Source organism: Nicotiana sylvestris, chromosome 5, assembly GCF_000393655.2.
Source record: "Nicotiana sylvestris chromosome 5, ASM39365v2, whole genome shotgun sequence".
In the NCBI taxonomy this organism is placed as follows: Eukaryota; Viridiplantae; Streptophyta; class Magnoliopsida; order Solanales; family Solanaceae; genus Nicotiana; species Nicotiana sylvestris.
The window spans coordinates 171997460-172019781 of NC_091061.1; the positions used below are offsets into that span (position 1 = coordinate 171997460).

Consider the following 22322-nt stretch of genomic DNA (forward strand, 5'->3'; position numbering starts at 1 on the left):
ATTTATCATTTTTTTTCTTAAATATGAGACATACACTACCAAACACGTATTCCGACGACTACATTTTCAACATAACACTACCAAACCAATTGCTCTTTGAGAAATCTATCATTTACCAAGATATATTGATGATAATTGAATCAAATAGTGATGAATAATTTAAGTACTCAATTTAAAATCGATTATTTTTAACATGAAATAAATTCTTGTATTTAGCAAAAGAAAACTACCAATCAAACTAGAATGTAAAGACAAACAATTAGATTATTATAATAGCAAAGAACTAGACTAAAGATACAATCGACTAATATGTACCAAATCTTTTTTAGAAGCTATATATATATATATATATATATATATATGTGTGTGTGTGTGTGTGTGTGTGTGTAATAAAAAATTTAGTAGCTACTTCTATAGTCCGTTTGGTTCGGTTTATTTGGTTATTTTTTTATTAAAATCAAAACCAAACCAAATATGATCAATTTTTAAAATTCAAAACCAAACCTAAAAAGCATTATTTTTTGATCGGTTTGGTTCGGTTTTCGGTTTGGTTCGATTTTTCGGATTTTTATGAACACCCCTATATATCACATATTATCTTGCTCAAAAGTTTATTTATTAATTTTCTAATCCTTTGTTGTGGAAGAGTATCAATATTTCTCTATTAAACTAAACATCAGCATTTAATTTGGCTCAATTTTGCTGTAGGTTTGGTCCTGTATAGCATGTTTTGAATTAGTTTTAAGAGGCAGAAAAATGCCCAAAACGAGCTTTTGCTTGTATCAGCAAAACTAATCTGATTAGTTAAAACAAGTATTAAAACTTTCAGTTACTAATTTTCATTGTTTTTATAAGGTCAGGGACAATGAAATTTCTATTGGTTGGTGAGTATTTCGACAATTGAGAATACAAAGAGAATCTTTTTATTTTTTATTTTTTGTGTCAAAACGAAGAATTGACCATGTGCCTAAATTTCATTTTATCTGTTGTTTTGTTTTGTTTATTTAAAAAAATTATTTAATAGCATTAAGGGATACTTGACTAAATTATTAAATTATTTTTCCTTTAAATTTGAATAAGTTGGGTTCATTTCTTAATTTGGCTGGTTGCTCACAGTTATCAACTCGCTTATTGTGTTCCACGTGAGTGATAACGTGAATATCTGTTTTTTTTAATTATTATTTTTAACTTTTGTGACTTAACTTTAATTACTACTATTGGTTTTTGGTTGTCAACTAGTAACTTTTTTCATTTGATCCTTGGTTTAATAAATCAAATAATTTTGCACAAACAAACTTTGTTACGCCCTTGTTTAGTTCATTCACAATATCCTTAACCATTTCCAAATATTAATCAAACAATTAATCTAGCGTTTAACTTGCGTTGTTCACATTTATTTGGATTTAGATCTAAATTTAATAAAATAATTTTCAGCCTTAAATCACTTTTGATAACTACTTCTATAAGTCCGGCATAGCATTCAATTTGTACTTTGAAAGTCATTATTCCTTTGAGATGAAGGGACTACTTATAACTACCTTCAAAAAAAGAAATTCTCAAATTCAATTTGCTCTTTATAGAGTGTTTCTTTTTACCACCACCACCACCACCAATGATAATAGGCTAAATTATTTAATATAGCCTATGTTTTAGCTCAACTTAAGGATGATTTACTATTGTAAATGTTCAAATAATACAAAAATTGGCTATTTTCATGAGTAGCCAAATATACAGGCATATATACAAATCCTACATAGACAATAACAAACAACAACAACAACAACAACAACAACAATAATAATAACAACATACTTAATGTAATCCCACAAAGTAAGTATGAGAAAGATAAAATATACGCAAACCTTACCTCTACTTTATGAAAGCAGAGGTTATTTTAGATAGATCGTCGGCTCGAGAAAAAAATGAAAAAGAAGCAAAAGCAACAAATGATAACACAACAAGCAAATGTGATAAGTTGATAGATTAATCGAAGAGAAGAAAATAACATATAGTAAAAGAAATCTGCGAATAAGAAGATAGGAATATATGACAGTAATACTAATGCCACGACATGAAAAGGAGAATCTTTCAAATATAGAAAAAAATTACTGTAGGAAGGAGTGCAGATTATATAATCTTTCTCCTAGCTAGAAATATAGGATTCGAGCTCCGGAAATGAAAAAAGAAAAATTGCTGACTAGTGCTTCCCCTTTTAAGTGATCTTATACTATACGAGTCTAGATTAATTGACCAGAAACACTTTCCCTTAATCTGGACTAATCAAACAGTACACATCAAGTGGGGTTCAGTTAGTTGAAAAATCAGAAAATAAATGACAAAAGTGATTTTCAAAAATTATGCAGAGGTCATGACTATACCCTACACACCCTATTTATCACCCAACCAAAACAAACTCTTCACAATTGGCCTATTTGTCTCCCCTATATAATACTGACAACACATGCAAATCAGGAATTTTTCCCCATACCATTCATCTCCCTTTTCAAGAACCAATATAACAAACAAACAAAAATCAAACATTAGTAAAAAATATTCAAGAATCAAGAATGCCTTATAGCCATTTTTTCTTCTTTCTCCTTATAAGCTTAGCTTTTGCAGCTATGGCTGCTCCTACACTTAGGCCAGGTTTTTACACGGAAACATGTCCACAAGCTGAATTTATAGTCAAAGATGTGATGAAAAAAGCAATGAAAAGAGAGCCCAGAAGCTTAGCCTCAGTGATGAGATTGCAGTTTCATGATTGCTTTGTTAATGTAATAGTAAACATTTCAAGAATCCATTTTTTTGTTGCTGTATTTGAAAATTCTTGTTTTTGGGTTAATTTTTGTTTTATTTTTTTAGGGATGTGATGCTTCTTTGTTGTTGGATGATACACCAAATATGCTTGGGGAGAAAATGGCTTTATCAAATATAAATTCACTGAGGTCTTATGAAGTTGTAGATGAAGTTAAAGAGGCACTGGAAAGAGCCTGCCCTGGTGTTGTTTCTTGTGCTGATCTTTTAATCATGGCTGCTAGAGATGCTGTTGTTCTGGTATATTTATATTCTCATCTTTTCAACTTCCATTACCACAAAAAAAAAAAAAAGAGGAAAAATTTCATCTTTTTTTTTTTTTTTGGGGGGTGGGGGGTGGGGGGTTGTTCCATCCTGTAAGTCTTCTTCCATGAGCTTTTGCCTACCAGCTAATTAGGGCGGGGGCAGGAGCAGAGATAGAATTCTGACTTTATTAGTTCCGAATTTTGAAAATACGACTTTAAAATTTAATGTTTGATTCTAAATTAAATATTTGTACATATTTAATGAACGTTTTAATACGAACTACTTTGTTTGAGCAAAAGCTATTCGAAACCATAGCTGGACTTCTGGTTCCGTCGCCCCTGGGCAGGAGAAGAATAAGGATATAATCATATAAATATGTATCTCAGAGTAAGCTTAATTATTTTGTTTTTTGATAAGGTCAAAGCAAGCTTAATGTAAACCAAATAATTTAAATAATGATGGTGTTCGGAACAACTTGTGTGTATTTTGATTATGTTGTTGCGTACTTGCTACCTCCCACTCGCACCAGCATAGGTGATAGGAAGCTCTGCCCATAAAAAATTAGACAGACGAGAAGAAATCACATATATTTTTTTTGGTCTCTACCGAAATTTAAGGAATACAAATAATTCATTGGTATACTAAGTCCTTGATCATTGTTCTGTATCATTACAAATTGAGGAGTGAGTAGGGGTAAAAGAAAAGGGAAAAGGAACCCCAAATGTTGTACTAGTAATTATGATGAAAAATCTCCTCTTATTCATTTTCTTTTTCCTATGCTGTCTTTTGAGTTACTTGGTAAAACAGAGGATCTTATTTGTTTTAAACTTTTACTCAGACTGGAGGTCCAAATTGGGAAGTGAAGTTGGGAAGGCTAGATAGTTTAACAGCAAGTCAAGAAGATTCAAACCAAATCATGCCAAGTCCAAGATCAAATGCAACATATCTCATTGATCTTTTCAACAGATATAATCTCTCAATCAAAGATCTTGTAGCACTTTCTGGTTCTCACTCCATTGGCAAAGGAAGATGTTTTTCTATTGTCTTTAGGCTATATAATCAGTCCGGCTCGGGCCGGCCTGATCCTACCATTGAACCAAGATTCAGAGAAAAGTTAGACAAGCTTTGTCCACTTGGTGGAGATGGGAATGTAACAGGAAATTTGGATGCAACACCTGAAGTATTTGACAATCAATATTTCAAAGACTTGGTAAATGGTAGAGGGTTCTTGAATTCAGATCAAACACTTTTTACTAACCCTTTTACTAGGGAATATGTTAGAGAATTTAGTGTAAGTCAGGAGAAATTTTTTAAGGCTTTTGTTGAAGGGATGATAAAGATGGGTGACCTGCAATCTGGCCGCCCAGGTGAGATTAGACGGGATTGCAGAGTGGTGAATAGCCGTCGTCCGCGAGTTGAAGTCTTGTTTGAGACTTCAAATAGAGGAGAGTAACCACCAACTGAATTGGAGAAAGGTTTGAAAAAGTCTATTGTAGTTTTATGATCAGAATAGTATCAATCAGATTGTTTCTTCTGATGTTTTATGGGCTTTGTTTGGATTTTACTTAAGTACTTCCTCGCTGTCTATGAAGGGTAACCTTGGTGTAACTAGTAAAGTTGCTGTTATGTGACCAGGGGTCATGGGTTCGAGCCGTGTAAACAGCCTTTTGCAGAAATGCAGGATAAGGCTGCGTACAATAGACCCTTGCGGTCTAGCCCTTTCCAGACACTATGACCGCGCATAGTGAGAGCTTAGTGCACTGCGCTGCCCTTATTTCTTGGTTGGCCGTGGCTGCTCTTGTATAACAAAAGACTTGATTATACAATACAATAAAATATATGTAACAGTCAAACAAATATTGAATTTGAATTAACAATACAATAGGTAACAACCATCCAAACAGCCTGAAAGACTTGAAGAGGGACATAATTCTAAGCCCCTGCTTTTTAAATTCACCATGTAAATGAAGGGAGAACATGTGTAGGATATGCATCATATTTCAGGGCAAGAGCACGTACAGAATTATCATTTGCAACTTCTCCAAATTTACTAAGTTCGAGTTCAGTAGCATGAACTCCACATGATGTGATAAATAGAGATGCAATTCCAGCTGCATTTGCGCCTTTGATATCATGGTGCAAGGAATCTCCTACTCCAATACAATCCGAGGCATCCACAGCAGCAGCCATATCCATAGCTGACTTGTATATTATCTGCAACGAGCTCGTCAGGAGATAGTTCAACGATGTTCAGAATATATCAATTGAGAGAAAGAAGCACAACATCAGACAAATAATGATCATGTATTTAAGCACTACATTCATGTTATTCCACCAATCAGGGGCGGACGTAGAGTATTAGTTATGGTTTCATTCAGTAGCTGTGACTCAGATCAGTATCAAATGTATTGTGGTAGAGTTTCGAAGTCAAATCTATAAAGTTAAAATCTTGAATATAACTTACCTTATGTGGTTTACCCATCCATTTTACTTCACCTCCAAGTTTTTCATATGTGGCTGCCAATGTTCCTGAAAAATAAGTCCAAAGAGAAGAATCTCAGTCTTGAATCTAAAGATGGACAAAGACAAGGTACAATGTGACAGGTGTCTGCATGGCTTTGGTCTAGTGGTAATAGTAAATGCGCATTTAGTCATGTGTGGGCTACACTTAGGGGCTTCGAACCTTATCATAAATAAAAGCCTATATTTAAGAAAAGAAGGATAGAGCGCCCCCATTATCCACTAGTTCGGAAATTTCTCGGGTATAGAGAAAAGGTACAAGGTGAAGGGGAACCTTGGAGCAATGATCAAGTTGTTTTCATGTGACCTATAGGTCACGAGTTCAAGCCGTGGAATCAGCTACTGATGCTTGCATTAGGGTAGACTGCCTACGTCACACCTCCTTGGAGGCGGCCCTTCCCTGGACGCTGCATCAGGCTGCCCAACGTATAAAATAACTCAACCAGCGAAAGCGTGAGTGCAAGAAAAACATTCTTACCGGGCATAGCACGTAGATTTCCAGGCTCTATAGTTACATAATCAGGATTTGCTACCACCATTGGAATTTTCTTAGAAGCACATTGCTCCAGTATCTTCTCAAGGTCATCAAGATTCATTGGAAGTGTGTCACCAGAAGAAAGGCCCAAAGCATCAGTTCCGTGAACCAAAATAAATTTGGCTTCCTGAACATTTTCCACTACTTCTAGTCCGAGGCCCTGAAGTAAAAAACCAGAGCCACCAACCAGTTAGTTGAGAAAGACTAACATTTTCTTCCGGTTCAAACAGTAAAGAAAACCTATGGATATTATTCTAAGGAACTCGAAAAGCTATATGTACCTCGAGAGAGATAGCACCCTTGTCGCTCCAAGTCATGTGAATGCATGATCTTCCTAAAGAGGCAAACCATTCGTCGTCTCTCCTGATCATAATCAAATGTAATAGAACACATTCACTTACATATCTGATAGAGAGTGGATGTGATTTTATTAAGTTTTTTTCATTCGAATTGACAGTCCTAAAAGCAACACTGTAAAATAAAAATGACATAATGCGAGGGATGAACGAGAGAATTTAGCAGCGATAGAAGTTGATGATGACTACGTGAGACGGTGAGAGCAGTCATTTGGTATATCAAAAATCAAGCGAGACATGCATAATACAAAGAAATTTGAAGCACCATATATTGAAGCATCTTAATTTGATGATCAATAGAAACTTAGCGAAGATATAAATACAGAACAACAGACTTAGTCTAATCCCATAAACGGGGTCTGGTCAGCGAAGAAATAAATCATTATATAATTTGCTCAATATCTACTTTAAATGTAAAAAAGTATGTAACCTTAGAAGATACTGATGTGTTAATTCTCCACTGGTAATAACACCAACAAAGAGTGATGTATCAAATCCAAGGCTCTTCAATTTTTCCAGGGTTGTAGATGCTCTTCTTGAAGAATTACTAATGATTACCATTTTTGCACCATAACTTGCCAACTTTTCCACTGCTTAATATCATTAGTTAGACATTAGGAAAACTAATTAAAACAGTAAGGAACCACTGAAAGGTGTGTATATACAAGCTTAATTACCAAAATATTAAAGCTAAGAGATGAAAACGTACACGTCGAAATGGCACCAGGATAAGGTTGTTTCCCATCATGAAGTACTCCAAACTGATCAAGAAACCACGCCTGAAGTAAAATTTTTGGAAACTCTTCAGGAATTCCAATAATGTGCAACTTATATAAAACAATTATAACCACTTCAGATCCCGACCTTTTATAACGTGCGACACGACGGCAAATCTCGGTGTTCAACTAAGTTTAGACAAATCCGACATTTTTGAAATGATGGTGGGACAAACCACGTGTCTCCTTGCATAACATGGATTCCAAACATTTATGATCTGGATGTAAATGAGTCGAATGACTTATCCCTCGGTCTATTGGTGAACCATCTTTCCAGGGATTGTGAAAGACGTTCTACTAGAAATATTCTTGTTATTGCTTGACTCATATTCCCCAAAAGTGGATATTGTAATGTGTTTACAATAAGATTTGCACATGATCTTTTTTTTCCTTCCAAGTTCCATCTCCATTTGATTTTTTCCCTCCTCACTACAAGAACAAAATCCTTCGGGCTTGGCTGGGTTGTTTCCTTTGGAACAAAAACCCAGCCCAACACGAGCAATTAAGAGAAGCCCGGCCCAGTTCAGGAACCGGCGGGCTCACCCTTAATGAGTCGGATTTTGAAAGACACATAGAAATTGGTAATAACATGCAATTTTACGGGGAAGTATACAGTTAGCTACTAATTAATTAGAGATGAAAATACCCCTGTGCTAGACATGGGTTCTCTGTAAATATTAATGACAAAGTGTCCTGTCAAGTCCTTAACTTCATATGTGTAGTGTAAATGTTAAGGACATGGGTCCTTAACTTCATGTGTGCAGACTGCAGTGTAAATGTTAAGGACACCATGTCCTTAATATTTACACAGCACTCATGAAGAAAGGGTAAAAACGTCATTTCGTATTAATTTTAATAGAGTAGCGGCTATTTTTGCTCAACATTAAAAATACCGAATAAAAAATAAATACCATATTAAAAAGTGGCTATCCCACGCTATATCTACCAATTTTACTACATTATCATCAGTTTGAGCAGAATTCTTATAAATATACCGCTGCACCTCACGTATGATTAAATCTGATACTATAAAGACTAAACCTTCCGATGAGAACCCAATGTTCTGTAATCATCCCATTTTAATTTAGAGGAATTAAACAGGAAAACTACCATTGTTTGGTATAGTGTAAAATACTTCTTTTGATGATTTTCTAAAGTTTTGTTGTCTCAAATTAATGAAATTGTTTTCCTAAACTAAATAGCAAAGGAGGGAAAATAATTTACATCATTGATGGGCGCAAGTCATTTTCCTCTTCATCTATCTTTTAGCTATATGGTTGTTTATTAATATGTCCAAAGAAAATTAGACCAAAAAAAAAAAAAAAAATTGTTTTGCAATGTAACTAGAAACCTACGCAGTAACCTACACTATGCGGTAAAAGGGATTATTTATCCGCATCCATGTTTACATCAAACCATATAAACTTATGATCGTTAAGTATTTGATGAAGTAAGAATATATATTAATAAACTATGGTTAAACTTTAAAGTAATAGAAATCTATATCCAAACACATGTCATATATTTATTGGTTTGATATAATTATCGAGTGCGGATAAGTTTTCAAGAAAATAGAAATGGTGAAAACCAACGAAGGATTAGATGTTTGGAATATTTTGTACTAAAACTAAAGAAGCACAATACCTTGAATTGACGAGTTTCAGCAAGCTGTTGAATTCCATTCAAAGTTTGAATATTAAGCTCGTTTAGCTTTGACGATTGAGCTGATAAGCATGTTCCATTCATCATTGACCTCTAATTCTCTCTCTCTGTGTGTTTGTACTTTTTTGGTTCTTGATTTCGACTTCTTCTCTGTTTTGTCCAATTGATAGCTACACTGGTCAACGCCAACCACCTTACCTACTTAAAACATAGGGCACACCACCCCAAATAAATAAAATAACTTAGTTATAGATATACTCCTTATATATATTTCTAAACAAAACACTTGGTGGGCGTTTGGACATCAGAATTGTGAAAAACCGAAAAAGGTGAATTTCTTCTTAAGGGAAAATGGTATTTAAAAATTAAAGTTGTGTTTGGATAAAAATATAATTTAGAGTTATTTTTGATTTTTTGTAAGTGATTTGGGTGAATTTTGAAAAATAGCCTTTTGGAGTTTTTTCAAATTTTTAAAAAATTCCGAAATTCAACTTCAAGTGAAATTTGAAAATTTTATGGCCAAATACCGATTCCGAAAAAAAAAAATTAAAAAGGTTTCCAAAAAAGGAAAAAATTTTCTTATGGCCAAATAGGCCCTTAATACCCTAACTCTCGAATTAGTTATGAACTGGGGAATTTGCATCTATACCCGCTTTTTGTGCCATGTTTTAACTTGTATCCGCTTTGCCAAAAAAATTGCAAACGTGCCCGCTTTTTGCATAACTTCAGCATACGGGGCTGAAGTAACAAAGACAATCACGCAAAACTTCAGCATTCTAGTAGACGGGCCTGAAGTAGCAAGTGTGCTGAAGTTTTTGTTTGTAATTGCTGAACTTAAGCATAGTAGCTGAAGTTTTGTTCTCTATTTGCTGAAGTTTTTGTTTGTAATTGCTTTTTATTTTTGTAACTGACGAAAGTTTTTTGTTTTTGTAACTGACGAACTTCAGCTCTAGAGCCATACATTGTAGCAGTTCAAATACGAAAGGCAAAATAGCCATACAAGTTTCATAAATATCAAGGTCCTATGTAATTTCTTATACAGTGGGGTTCTGACTTGGATCTTTAAGAAAAATCTCAATAAGAGTATATCCAATATCAAAATAATCATCTCCCAAGTCTCAGTAAATTTTAATATCTGTTGTACCAGTTACGAGGTTTTATTTTCCTCCTGGGCTTGGCATCGAGGAATGTCAGAACAACGTGAGAAGAAGTTTTAGGTAACTTCAAAACCTCCTCTGATGCCTCTTCTGATTTATGAGCATAGCTCTCCAAACAATTGTCAGTTTTTTCAACACTCGTGCATTCTTCAGAAAGAACAAGAAGAAGAAGAAAACGAAGGAGGAGAAGGAGGAGGAGAAAGAGGGCTGGAGTTATTTAAAAAATGGGTACAAGTTAAAAGTTTAAAAAAAAATAGGTATAGGTTAAATGGGGATGACCAAATAGGACGCCCGTGCAATTTTTACTTAAACCTTATAGTATTGGTACTAGAAGTCCATGCAAATTCTAATTTCAGTAAGTAGCAAGTTCATAGGTAATTTTAAAGTTTTAAATTTTAGTTCTATATAAAATAATAATTAAATTTGATTATAATGTTATATGACATGGAATACACTCACATGTGTAAAATTATCGATTAGCATTTCGCATTAAAAATGTTGATAATATTTTATATTGGAGTTGCGTGCTCTTATAACAATTTAGATTTAATGTGTAGCGACAAGGGGTTTAACTTGTAGATAATCATGATATGTTCAATGGAAGTTTCAAGTTGTTAAATACGAATGATAAATACTTGCCTTGATCCAGTGTTTCCACCAAATGATAGCAACTAACAATGTTTGAATGATTTACTGAAATGAAAATATGTGTGCACCATGTCCTGCATCTATTTTGTTATAACAAGTTATTTATTATGTTAGCTGATTAGGTTTATTATAGAATCATTACATGTCACATTTAATTGATAGTGTAAAAAACTATATATTATCAGTGCATAAAAGTTAAACTCAATTCACTTGCGACTCTTCGTATGGACAAGATTGTGAATATGTATGGTAAAGCACAAAGCTAAGAACTATATTGCCAAATCAAATAAGTACTTAAAACATAGTGCAGCTAGTTGTGCTGTTGTAAAATTCAAGAACGACATGGCTTTAACTGTTTAAGAACACTAACAGGAACTTGATTATTATAATTTTCTAAGAATTACAATATTATATTCTATAATGTTCTTATTCTGTTGTAAAGAACACCACACATCCATTATGTTCTTTATTCTGCTGCACGATGTGAATTTTCTATTGTTTTTCATAAAATTATTTGAGAAACTTTATGATCCAGGAAGGCAGAGAATCAATAATGAAACCAACAATTATAGCAAGGTTTGTTAACTTTTTAGGTACATTATACAGTAGGCTATATGAATTCAGGGGCGGAGCCAAGATTTCAAGTTTATGGGTTCAAAATTCTAATCATTTTAAGTTACTCGGTTTTAAATTAATAATTTATATATATTCAATGAATTCTTTTAAGATAAATACAGTGTTCGAACCAAAGTTACTGGATTCGACTGAACTCGCTCCCGGCACTCTAGCTCCACCCCTGCATGAATTATTGAAGCTATTGGGAAGACACATCAGAATCAAGTAGCAGCAAAATCATTATCCAGTTCTGGAATAAATATATTCCATCCATTACTTATGATCAGCAAAACAAGGAGCTATAATGCTAAATTATAATAGTCGTGTTCTCAATCACCAGAGGCGAATTCAGAATTTGAAGTAGGTTTCTTAATATTTACAAGCTAGATCCGTCTCAAGTAAGATAGTATCGGTTATATGAATATCACTTCCTAATTAATTCCTAGCCGTTAAAGGTTAAGGGGGTTAAATCTATAATGATGAAATCTTAAACAGACCAAATTTATATAGCTATAGTTCAAATGCCTCTTTTGTTCCTCCCGTGGCATGCCTCTCCGACAGCAAGCGAAAACAAAAGTCGCAGCTTCGCAAACCAGCAATGGCCTGTAAATAAGTTCAGAGAAACAAACCAAAGTAAAGTAAGTTATCAAGTACTTACTTTACTTGATATTTGAAAAACCGACTTACTTGGTTTGGTTCTTTTTAGGGAAAAACCGATCCAAACCGAACTATGAATACCCCTACCGGTGGATTAGTTGGGATAACTATGTGCAAACACTATATGTTGGATTTTGGAAGAAGCCCAAACAAAATACTATGCTTTAACCTTGAATTGGGGAGCATGTTTCCTCCCCAACAACAATAACAATCCAGTATAATCTCATAAGTGGGGTCTGGGGAGGGTAGTGTGTACGCAGACATTACCCCTACTTTGGGAGTAGAGAGAATGTTTCCGATAGATCCTCGGCTCAAGAAGACAAAAAGAAACAATAGATTAGTAACAACAACAAGTAACGACAACAATGACCAGAAAGATAATACCATAATGAACTACCTTAAGCGGAAAACCCAAATTCTCAATAAAATGCTTGCATAAAATACAAAATTGAAGTTCGGATTAGGATTTCGTGATAACTTGTGGAATAAAAGAGTCTGGAAATTGTAATCATATATTATTTTTAACATGAAATAGATTCTTACATTTAACAAAAGAAAACTACCAATTAAACTAGAATGTAAAGGTAAAGAACTGTACTAAAAGTGCAAACAATTAATATTTACTGTAAAATTTTTAAAACATTATATAAAAGTATACATATATATAGGTGTAATAATAAATTTAATATAGCTACTTCTATAATCGGTTTGGTTCGATATCTTTTTAATTAAAACCAAAATCAAACTAAATTTGATCGGTTTTTAAATTTCAAAACCTAAACCAAACCAAACCAAAAAGTATCGGGCTTTTTGGTCGGTTTGATTTGATTTTCGATTTGGTTCGGATTTTTGAATTTTTATGAACACCCCTATCCACAGGTCAATTATCTCAAAATACCAAAACTCACAAATGAGCAACTAAAAGACTAGTTGCCATGGAAACACAAAAATCAAATATAAGATTCATTTTAAGAAAAATATATATTTTACCTAACACGCAAAAAAAAGAAGCAAATTGTAAATTCATTAGGTGTTTATTTACCTCTTCTTTAGACCGGCAACAATAGATTTTTTTTTATCAAAACGATTGATGCAACTATTACCAGCATGGATTTGAAAAGTTTCGACAGGAGTACTAGCAAGAGTGAGATTTAAGACTTTCACCGTCATCCAGTACATATTAAAGGTTCCCGACAACGAATAATTCACTTTCTCAATCTACAAAACCTTGTACTTGAAAGCCTGCGAGGAGAGGCACAATTAGTTGAAAACAAAGGAAGGATAGTCTGGAGACTAATCACAGAAAGAAATTTAAGGTTGCACTCTTTCTCATTATATTCCTCGATAGCACAGTTAGCCAGTTCCATTAGTAACTTAGCCTTGTCATTGAAATCCTGAGATGGTAATGGTCCAGGTAGTGATCCTCCATAAGTAGGCGCACCAAAAAAAACCAAAGAGAGATAGACATCAATGTCAAAATACTGCATCAAACAAGCCAACACTAGAGTGAGTGATGAAAACTAATCCAAATCATAGGACGAATATATAATAAGTAAATTCAAGCACAAGAACCATAAATTCAATACAGGTTTAATGCCAGAAGATAATTCCCAGATAGACTCACAACTTGTTTGGATGGTTGTTATGTATCGTTTCATAATGTCTCATACTTGTATTGTATTATTTTAATGTATACAATATTTAGATAGATTGTATTGTTTGCTGTCGTTTCATGATGTCAAACACCAACAACATTAAGAATAAACTTACAATATCATAAAGAAAAAGTAAGGTACAAGATAATATAAAAAGTTAGGGTAAAGAATAAAATAGTACTTATGAGAGAGAAAATAAGGTAACGACGAGACCACACCAAATCGAGTTTTCTATAAAGTGCCACTTTTGGTTGTTACGTAACGATGGATTTAATAGCCGAGGGTCTATTGGAATTAGTCTCTCTGCCCTTCCAGGGTAGAGGTAAGGCTGTATACATCCTACCCTCCCCATACCCCACTTGTGGAATTGTACTGAGTGATTGTTGTTGTTGTTGTTGTAACGATGGATTTAATGATACGATACAATAAAATTTAAGCAACAATCAAAATAAACATTGTATTTAAAGTAACAATACGATACAATACAATACAATAGGTAACAACCATCCAAACAAGCTATCAGATAAACATCTAAGGGAAACAGGTTTAAATAAGTTTGTTTAAGAAATTTGAACTAACAACATGAAATTATTACTCCCTCTATTTCAATTTAGATGACACACTTTCCATATTAGCCCATTCCAAAAAGAATTACACATTTCTACAATTGAAAATAATTCAACTTTAAATTCTTCATTTAACCCATTTTATCCTTAATGAGAAGCTTTTATAACCATACAAATATCATAACCCCACAAAACTTTTACCCCTTAATAATGTGTTTGGCGTCTCCAATCCTAGAAGCACTTTTTTTTTCTTCAAAAAAAGTATTTTTTTTTCAAAGTTGAAGTGTTTGGCCAAGATTTTGGAAGAAAAAAAGTACTTTTGAGGAGAAGCACAAACAGTTTTGGAGAAGCAGAAAAAAACAGTTTCTCTCCAAAAGCACTTTTTTAAAAGCACTTTTGAGAAAAATACACTTAGAAGCAGTTTTTAAAAGCTTGGCCAAACACTAATTGTTGCTCAGGAGTGTTTTTCAAATTAATTAGCCAAATACAAATTACTTCTCATCAAAAGTAATTTTGAGAAAAGTACTTGTGAAAAAAGTACTTCTCAAAATAAGCTGGTTTTTGCAGCTTGGCCAAACAGGCTATAAGTTTACTGTTAGGGATATATTAGATATGCCTTAGATCCAATCTCATGTTTGATGATTTGAACATATTTTTTATGAATGTTATTTCATATAAAATATCTATGGCATTTGATATTCTTTTATTATTATTATTATTGTTAATTGCTTGATTAATTTGATAAGGTCCTTGATTAAATTTGAGACTTGTCATCGTGATTGAGATCATGATAATGAGAGTGACGTTTCTTATAATTTAATCTAAATTTTGTTCTTGATCATATGATTATTAATTTAGACACTAATAATCCAGTTAGATCAATACCTATATGATTATCTTTGTGGGATCAAAATTAGTTGATCTCATTAACTAAATCACATAGATAGATGATGCATATAGAGATATGATCATTGAATCGACTCATTGGATAATTCCTAATGGTTAGAATTACCATAAACTGTCAATGGGATATTCTCAGAAAAAATGTGATGTAAGAGCTTCCTTTGACCTGATATCATCATAGTAATTGACAAGTTATTTATTGTACTTTGATGCTAGACACCTATGGCTCTACGACGATAGCTGAAAGGATATTGGGTATGATTAAATACTTGAAGAATTAGTGATTGATCAAGATGGAATCTATCAACTCTTGGTAATGAGTTTAAGCTCCATGTTGTCATGAATTATAACCGACCAAATTAAGACCTTGGCCAGGGCGATTGAATGAAAGAAGAAAAGAATTTCTTAGGTCATTCAATGGTCGATTATATATGATATGAACACATAGTTGGTCGCCTATTAGGATTTGACAGTTAAATCATATCCTAGGGTGACCCAGAGCTATAAGGACATAAGGAATTAATACACTATTGTTCTACGGGTTCATGAGAGTATATTGTATACTTCATGCCATCCGGTCGTTAAGGAGTGTTGCTAGACGCCACCCTTGATTAGTATATTGATGTGATCAATTTACTACCGGCTTAGTATTGAACCTATGGGGTCGCACACTAACGAGTGTTCTAATCTTTGCTAGAGGATTAATTACTTTATTATTTGATAATTAAATTAAAGAATTTAATTAGTCAAATAAATTAATTTATTAGTCCAAATGAAATATTAGTATATCCTTTGCTAGCACAGATGGCATAATTAATATTGTAAACAAATTGAAGCTTTCTATTTAGAATAGAAAATTGAATTGTATCTCTTGATTATAATATATATGTGATATATATTAATATTGATTTATATATAGGTTGTATATATATATTGATTTATCTATAGGTATTATATATATTATCAATTTATTCTTATAATCCAGTTTTGAATTGGATCAATTAATTCAATGTGAAAGTCCAAATTGGACTAACGTAAATTGAATTATTTAGCTAGCTGCCGTATACCCATTTGGAATGGGATTCAAATTTTTTCCAAATGAAAAAGGTTGCATAATTCCAACGTTTGGAATGGACTTTACGAAGGAAAAAATTAATATTTGTGACTTTTCCTTATCTACCTATTGGAAAATTATTACAAACGTTTGGAATGGACTTTACGAAGGAAAAAATTAACGTTTGTGACTTTTCCTTATCTACCTATTGGAAAAGTATTACAAAAGTGATACATATATGCGCGCACACACACACACACACACACACACACATATATATATATATATATATATATCACGGTGAAAAAAAACTAAGCTCTGATACCACTGTTGGATTGCATAGGGTGTTCGCACTATCGAAAAAAATTTCAAACAAGATTCTCTTCACCAGGTATGTCTTAGATCCGATCTTTGATATGTAAATAAATTTTAAACACGAAAAGTTCTACCGAGGATTGCTATTATCTTCCGCTGCGTATTATGAACACCTCTATGCAATCCAACATTTACCACAAGTGTCAATAGTCTTTTTTTTTCCTTAAATTCCGTGCCGAATCAAACTAACTTATCTAAATTAAAACGGAGGAAATATTTAATGGCAATTTGAAATAGCAAAAGAAAAACTTACATGGGTATGACAAATCTGAGGGTTCAATCGAATAGGGGTTAGATACTCCTCCCGTGAGGCATTTTCCTTGTGCTGCAAGTTTTTCTCGGTGCTCCAACTGTGACTGTTTCAATCCCTTGCCTCGAACAAAATTCTCTTATTGTCTTGTCGAATGCATCTATTACTCTCTTTGCTACCTCATTTCCCAGTTCGAAACAAATTTCTCTTTCTCTCTGTTTCTTTGATTTCAAGTATTTTTCCTACTTATTCTCCTCCTCTTTTGATGGTAAAAGTGATTTTACCCTCATCTCCTCGAACGAATAGTGTTCTCTTTCCCATAATTTCTTATCTAAAAGTTCTTCTTCCGATTTGGGATAATTGATTTGTATTTGCTTCTTTTGGGACTCAGTTAAATTTGCAAGACAACATGCTCTTAGGTTGATGCTTTCTGAATTGTTTCCAAGGAATACTTCTATCATGTTCCGCCTTTTCTTCCTCTTTTTTCCCCTGCTTCTCCACCTCCTCAGGTGGTGTCAAACAACTAATTTTCTTCCTTGGATCCGACGATTCTTCCATTTTTGTTAATTCGACGCAATATCAAGTATCAACCAAACCCAATATTTATAGGTTGATGTGATGAAGCTAAACCCTTTTTAGTTGGATTGGGATTTGGGTAGGCTCAGGAGACGGAAATAACAGAGTTGTATATGAATTACAATATTTATAGGAAACTTGATTATATTTCCATCTTTTTTGTTGAATTTAAGGTTAAAATAATAATATAATATAATATAATAGAAAGAATATGAGGGGCATTTGTATCTATATCCGCTTTTTGTGTCACGTTTTAACTTGTGCCCACTTTACAAAAAAAATTACAAGTGTACCCGTTTTTTCGCATAACTTCAGCATACGAGGCTGAAGTAGCAAAGACAATTACGCAAAACTTCAGCATTCTAGTAGACGGGCCTGACGTAGCAAGTGTGCTGAAGTTTTTGTTTTGTAAGAGCTGGAGTTTTTGTTTTGTAACTCGCGAAGTATTTGTTTTTGTAACTGGCGAACTTCAGCTGAAGTTTTTTTTTGTAACTGGCAAAGTTTTTATTTTGTAATTGTCGAAGTTATTTAGTTCATTTGTAAAAACTTTAGCACTATTTATGTTTGTTTGGGATTTTGGTCATTTGTATTTTATTTGTAATTATGTAACAAGAAAAGAAAACGAGAGTATGCACAAATCTAATAACTCATTATCATTCACTGATCAATAAAGTTATCAATTTCAACAAAAATCTTGCAACTGAAACTATCGTGCCTCTAAACTAATTGGTTACATCAACAAGTAACATAGTCTAAATTTAATATGACATAGCTTTGAAAGAAGAAAAAAGGGAATGATAATACAATGGTCAAAATACAGATGACCAAGATCCCAAACAAACATATACACTAAGAATCTACTCATTTAATATAGCTACAGCTAGTTATTTAGTTCATTTGTAATTATTTATAATTTGTTTTTAAATAATCTGATAAATATATTTTTGGCAATCATCCCATGAACTGAAGTTCCATAGCAGCACCAACAGCAGCAGCAACAGAAGAAGAAGAAGAAAACGAAGGAGGATAAAGAGGAGGAGAAAAAGGGCTGAAGTTATTTAAAAAGTGGATACAAGTTAAAAGTTTTTAAAAAATGGGTATAGGTTAAATGGAGGCGACCAAATTGGGCGCCCCGTGCAATTTTTACGAATTACGACCCTTGTCACTTGGCCTAACAGCCCAACCGAAAATGGCCCAAATTTGAAGCTTTTACCTTATTTACCAAACATACATAACTTGAAAGAAACTTTTCAGCCTTTAGCCCATTATTAAAGACACAATTCTAGGGTTTTTATTATTTTCTTCTTTCTTTATTCCCAGCATACCAAGTTCTCTCTCACCGTCTATCGCTTCTTCCTTTCTACTCCACATAGATCCCTCATCCTCTCTTAACCTAGCCCCCGCTATTCCCCCTCCCCTACCCCCTACGCAGTTCTGCCATCAATAGCTCGAAGAAGGCTCGGGCTCCTACTCCGTCGTCCATGGTGGAAAGAAGAAGAATATTGAAGCTTTTTGAAAGAAAATGAAAATACACACAAATATGAAAATAAATAGCTCTCAAACTTGATTTGCACAAAAAAATAACCACTAATTTTGGAAGATTTTGAAGTTTGAAGTTCTGGTCAATATTATTATGATCTTGAAGTCTCAAATCTGAAATTGGTCGTATCTTATCTGTACGTTGAATTCCGAATCGTTGGCGCAAAATTGTTAACCTATTGACGAGTTGAATCATCCAATACCTTCTACTACAACTCGAGGCTTGGATAAAAAATCATAACTATGTAGCAGTTTATATCAACATTGTATAATAATGTATAATTGTGTATATGGATATACAAACACCTCTTATACACTATTATACATGTTTATACAAGTTAATACATTATTTACAGTAAGTGTAATGTTGGACATTCTATGTTTTCTAATGAAAATATTGTATAAGTGGTGTTTAAATACACTTATACAGTATTGTATAATTGTGTATAAATATGTATATTTGTGTATAATATTGTATAATTATATATTTTTTCAGTTTATAGGGATGTATATATATTGTCAGTGTGTAAGAGGCCTCTACGGAAGTTTGACACTTCCTTCTCTTCTTCTTTTTCGTGTATGTGATGTATGAAAAAAAAATTGTACGTGTTGGAGGGATTCTACAATTCATTACCAAGTTTTTATTTTCTTTTATCCTGTTGAATTGCTTTAGCAATTGCACATAAAAGTATTTGAATTTCTTGTCTTCAGATAATATGTATTATTCAGAATTTTTGAATTGCGTTGTAGCTGATTCACATTTTTTTTCAAATGCTTAATAATCAAAGGAAATCAAGAGAATGAAAACAACTGGTTGTACAAAGAGGTAGCAATAACCGTAGTTGATTGTGTGAAATAAGCTGTCTTTCGGGAATTAGCCTATTATTTTTGGGCTATAAATTTGCAAAATGATATCTAGGCTATTATGTTGCAAGTCAAGTGTGTGAGTTGTATTTGTGCGCACGTGATTTTTGCTTCACGAAAACTACTCCAAAAGAAATAAAAAATAAAACAAAATTCTCTTGGTGTACAATTTTTAAGATTTGCGTGGCATTTTTGATAATTATTTGTGTTTTGTCCGTAAATGTTTACCTTGTTGTAGTTAACTGAAATATATATATATATATATATATATATATATATATATATATATATATATATATATATATATATGTTGCATGCGTATTTAGGATTTAATCATGCATTTAGGAATTAATTAAACCATCATTTGGCTCTAAAAGGAAAATCACAAAAATATGTGTTTTATTCTATTTGTTGTCATTGTGTGATTTTATTTTAAGATTTTAATTTGTGTGTTAATTGTCGTAAGTGTTAATTAATATTTGTGTAGTTTTATTTTTGATTTTACAATTTAATTAGGAATTGTTTTTTAAATTAAATTAAAGAAGGAAAAGGAAAAGAGTTCAAAAAATGAAGAAAATTTAGACTGAGCCAGTTTTTAAAAGAGAGTTCAGGCCCAAAAGTCACACGCCCTACCCGGCCCAGGTCTGTCAACCCAAAGACCACCAAACGACGTAGTATAGGGCAAGAGCTACGTCGTTTTGATGGTGCCCGGTGTAGTTAATCTCAGATAACCTCAAACGACGCCGCATTGGAGTCTCAAATATGATTGAAACGACGCCGTTTCAGGCATGTCAATCTAAACCATCCATCTCCATTGATCCAACGGTCCCAAGCTTCCCTCACAACCCGGTCCATTTCGACCCGGGTTGACCCAGTCTTTGAATGAGACCAAACGATGTCGTCCCCTTTAAGTGAATTGATCCAGGCCGTGGATCGTGATTGATCCAACGGTCAAGATCAAACCACCCCTCCCCTATATAAACTTAATATCCTACCCCATCCCCCCCAAACCAAACACCCCCCTTTTGCCCTGTTCATCATCGTCTCAGAGACGAAGCCCTTCCCCTTTAACCCTAGCCGCCATAGCTCCCCTTCGCCTGAAACCCGACGGCAACTACGTCGCCGACCACCTCCTTAACACCATAGATCCACCTTAACACCCTGGTTACGAATCCACTACTCCCTTGGCTCGAATCAATCCTCATCTTCTCGAATCTTCATTTGAAGATTCGAGCCAAAACCCAATCCATGCCAAACCACCCCAAATTCATACCAGTTACTCCCCTGACCTCACTTGTAACCAAACCAAGCTTGGTTTGGTTCGAATCTAACCAGAAACCTTCAAGCCCCAAATCGACTATATGAACCCTAGAAATCCAGAACCTTGGGGTCTGTCCAATTAAATGAAGGGTTGGGGTCTAATAGACCTTAATCGAGGTGTTCTCAGTTGAGAACACTTCGATTAAAGTCCGTTCGACCTCAAAAAAGGGTACGAGTCAGAGTTCAAGTCAAGATTGTCTAGTGTCCGAGTTCTTGAGGTATTTGTCTTTTCCTGTTGGTTTCGTTTTGTATCTGCTTATCTGTTTAGTTTAGTTTTTTTGGTTTTTCAATTTCTTTTGTCGATTGTCCAGTTCCTCTCCCTCAGACCTTTTATTTGGTCGAATTTGTTTCTATTCGTTGTTAATTATAGGCTGTGTAGTCGATTCGAATAAATTCATCGATTAGTTTAGCTTTATTATAAATCCTTGTTCTTTTCATTGCTACTTGAATGACCTGATTATCTATTTCTGAGTAATTACTGCCAATTGTTGTAGGCAATCGTTTAATCAGTTATCATCGATTAAGTCTAGTTTTATTAGTAGTTTCGCAAAATGATTTAAGGTCGAATGTTGTGTGTGCTTGATCTATGGACATTTAGCTTTAGGGCATTATCAATAAGCTGACAATGAACCTGCATTCATGTTACCTGCATTCCTGCTCATTTTTTGTTTAATTTCAATTTCAGTTATAATGATTCTGTTGAGTTCTATGATGTGATTCAAATTCAGTCCATGAGATTCAAGGGGAACTCAACCTTAATCATTCAGTTTGTTAAGAGAATTGGTTATAGCTGTTGATCAAATTAGTTTTGGCTAATTGCTAGTTAAACAGATTTCAGAATTAAGGTTTTAATACAGTTAAATAATTGTATTAGGAGGCAGTAATATTAAGGGATTTTCAGGGATGATTTAGGAATGAAATAGTTAGGATAATATTTTAGTATTAGTGCTTTATTAGTGGGGTATTAATTAATACACTAATGGGGAACAAAAGGGAATGGGGGGGGGGGCTGAAAATAAGGAAAAGCTTCCTTAGTGGGATTTAAATTGAAAAATCAAATTTTTAGTGGAAAATTCTGATTTGAATAAGGAAAAGGGTCGGGCAGTATGTTTGAGAGGGGGGCAGATTTGTATAAAAGGGTGTTTGGGGACTGATTTTTAAGAGAGGGAGAGAGAGAGAGAGAGAGTCAGATTTTGAGAAAGAGAACTAAGAAAAAAGAGGGAAGAAGACTGAA

The 22322-nt window shown here is 33.7% G+C and overlaps 2 protein-coding genes across 2 annotated transcripts; one reads left to right on the forward strand and one right to left on the reverse strand.

Annotated features, from left to right (window-relative positions):
* The first annotated feature begins 2470 nt into the window (after positions 1-2470).
* Positions 2471-4597, forward strand: LOC104244702 (peroxidase 17). The gene is made up of 3 exons (XM_009800174.2): positions 2471-2774; positions 2863-3054; positions 3899-4597. Exons 1-3 carry the CDS (start codon positions 2568-2570, stop codon positions 4511-4513), a joined length of 1014 nt encoding a protein of 337 aa, XP_009798476.1. The 5' UTR covers positions 2471-2567; the 3' UTR covers positions 4514-4597.
* Positions 4598-4898: 301 nt separating this feature from the next.
* On the reverse strand, positions 4899-9142 carry LOC104244703 (uncharacterized). Its single transcript, XM_009800175.2, has 7 exons — positions 8892-9142; positions 7181-7250; positions 6902-7061; positions 6397-6478; positions 6059-6275; positions 5525-5589; positions 4899-5274 (listed from the first exon to the last, which is right to left on the reverse strand). Exons 1-7 carry the CDS (start codon positions 8994-8996, stop codon positions 5014-5016), a joined length of 960 nt encoding a protein of 319 aa, XP_009798477.1. The 5' UTR covers positions 8997-9142; the 3' UTR covers positions 4899-5013.
* Between the last annotated feature and the right edge of the window lie 13180 nt (positions 9143-22322).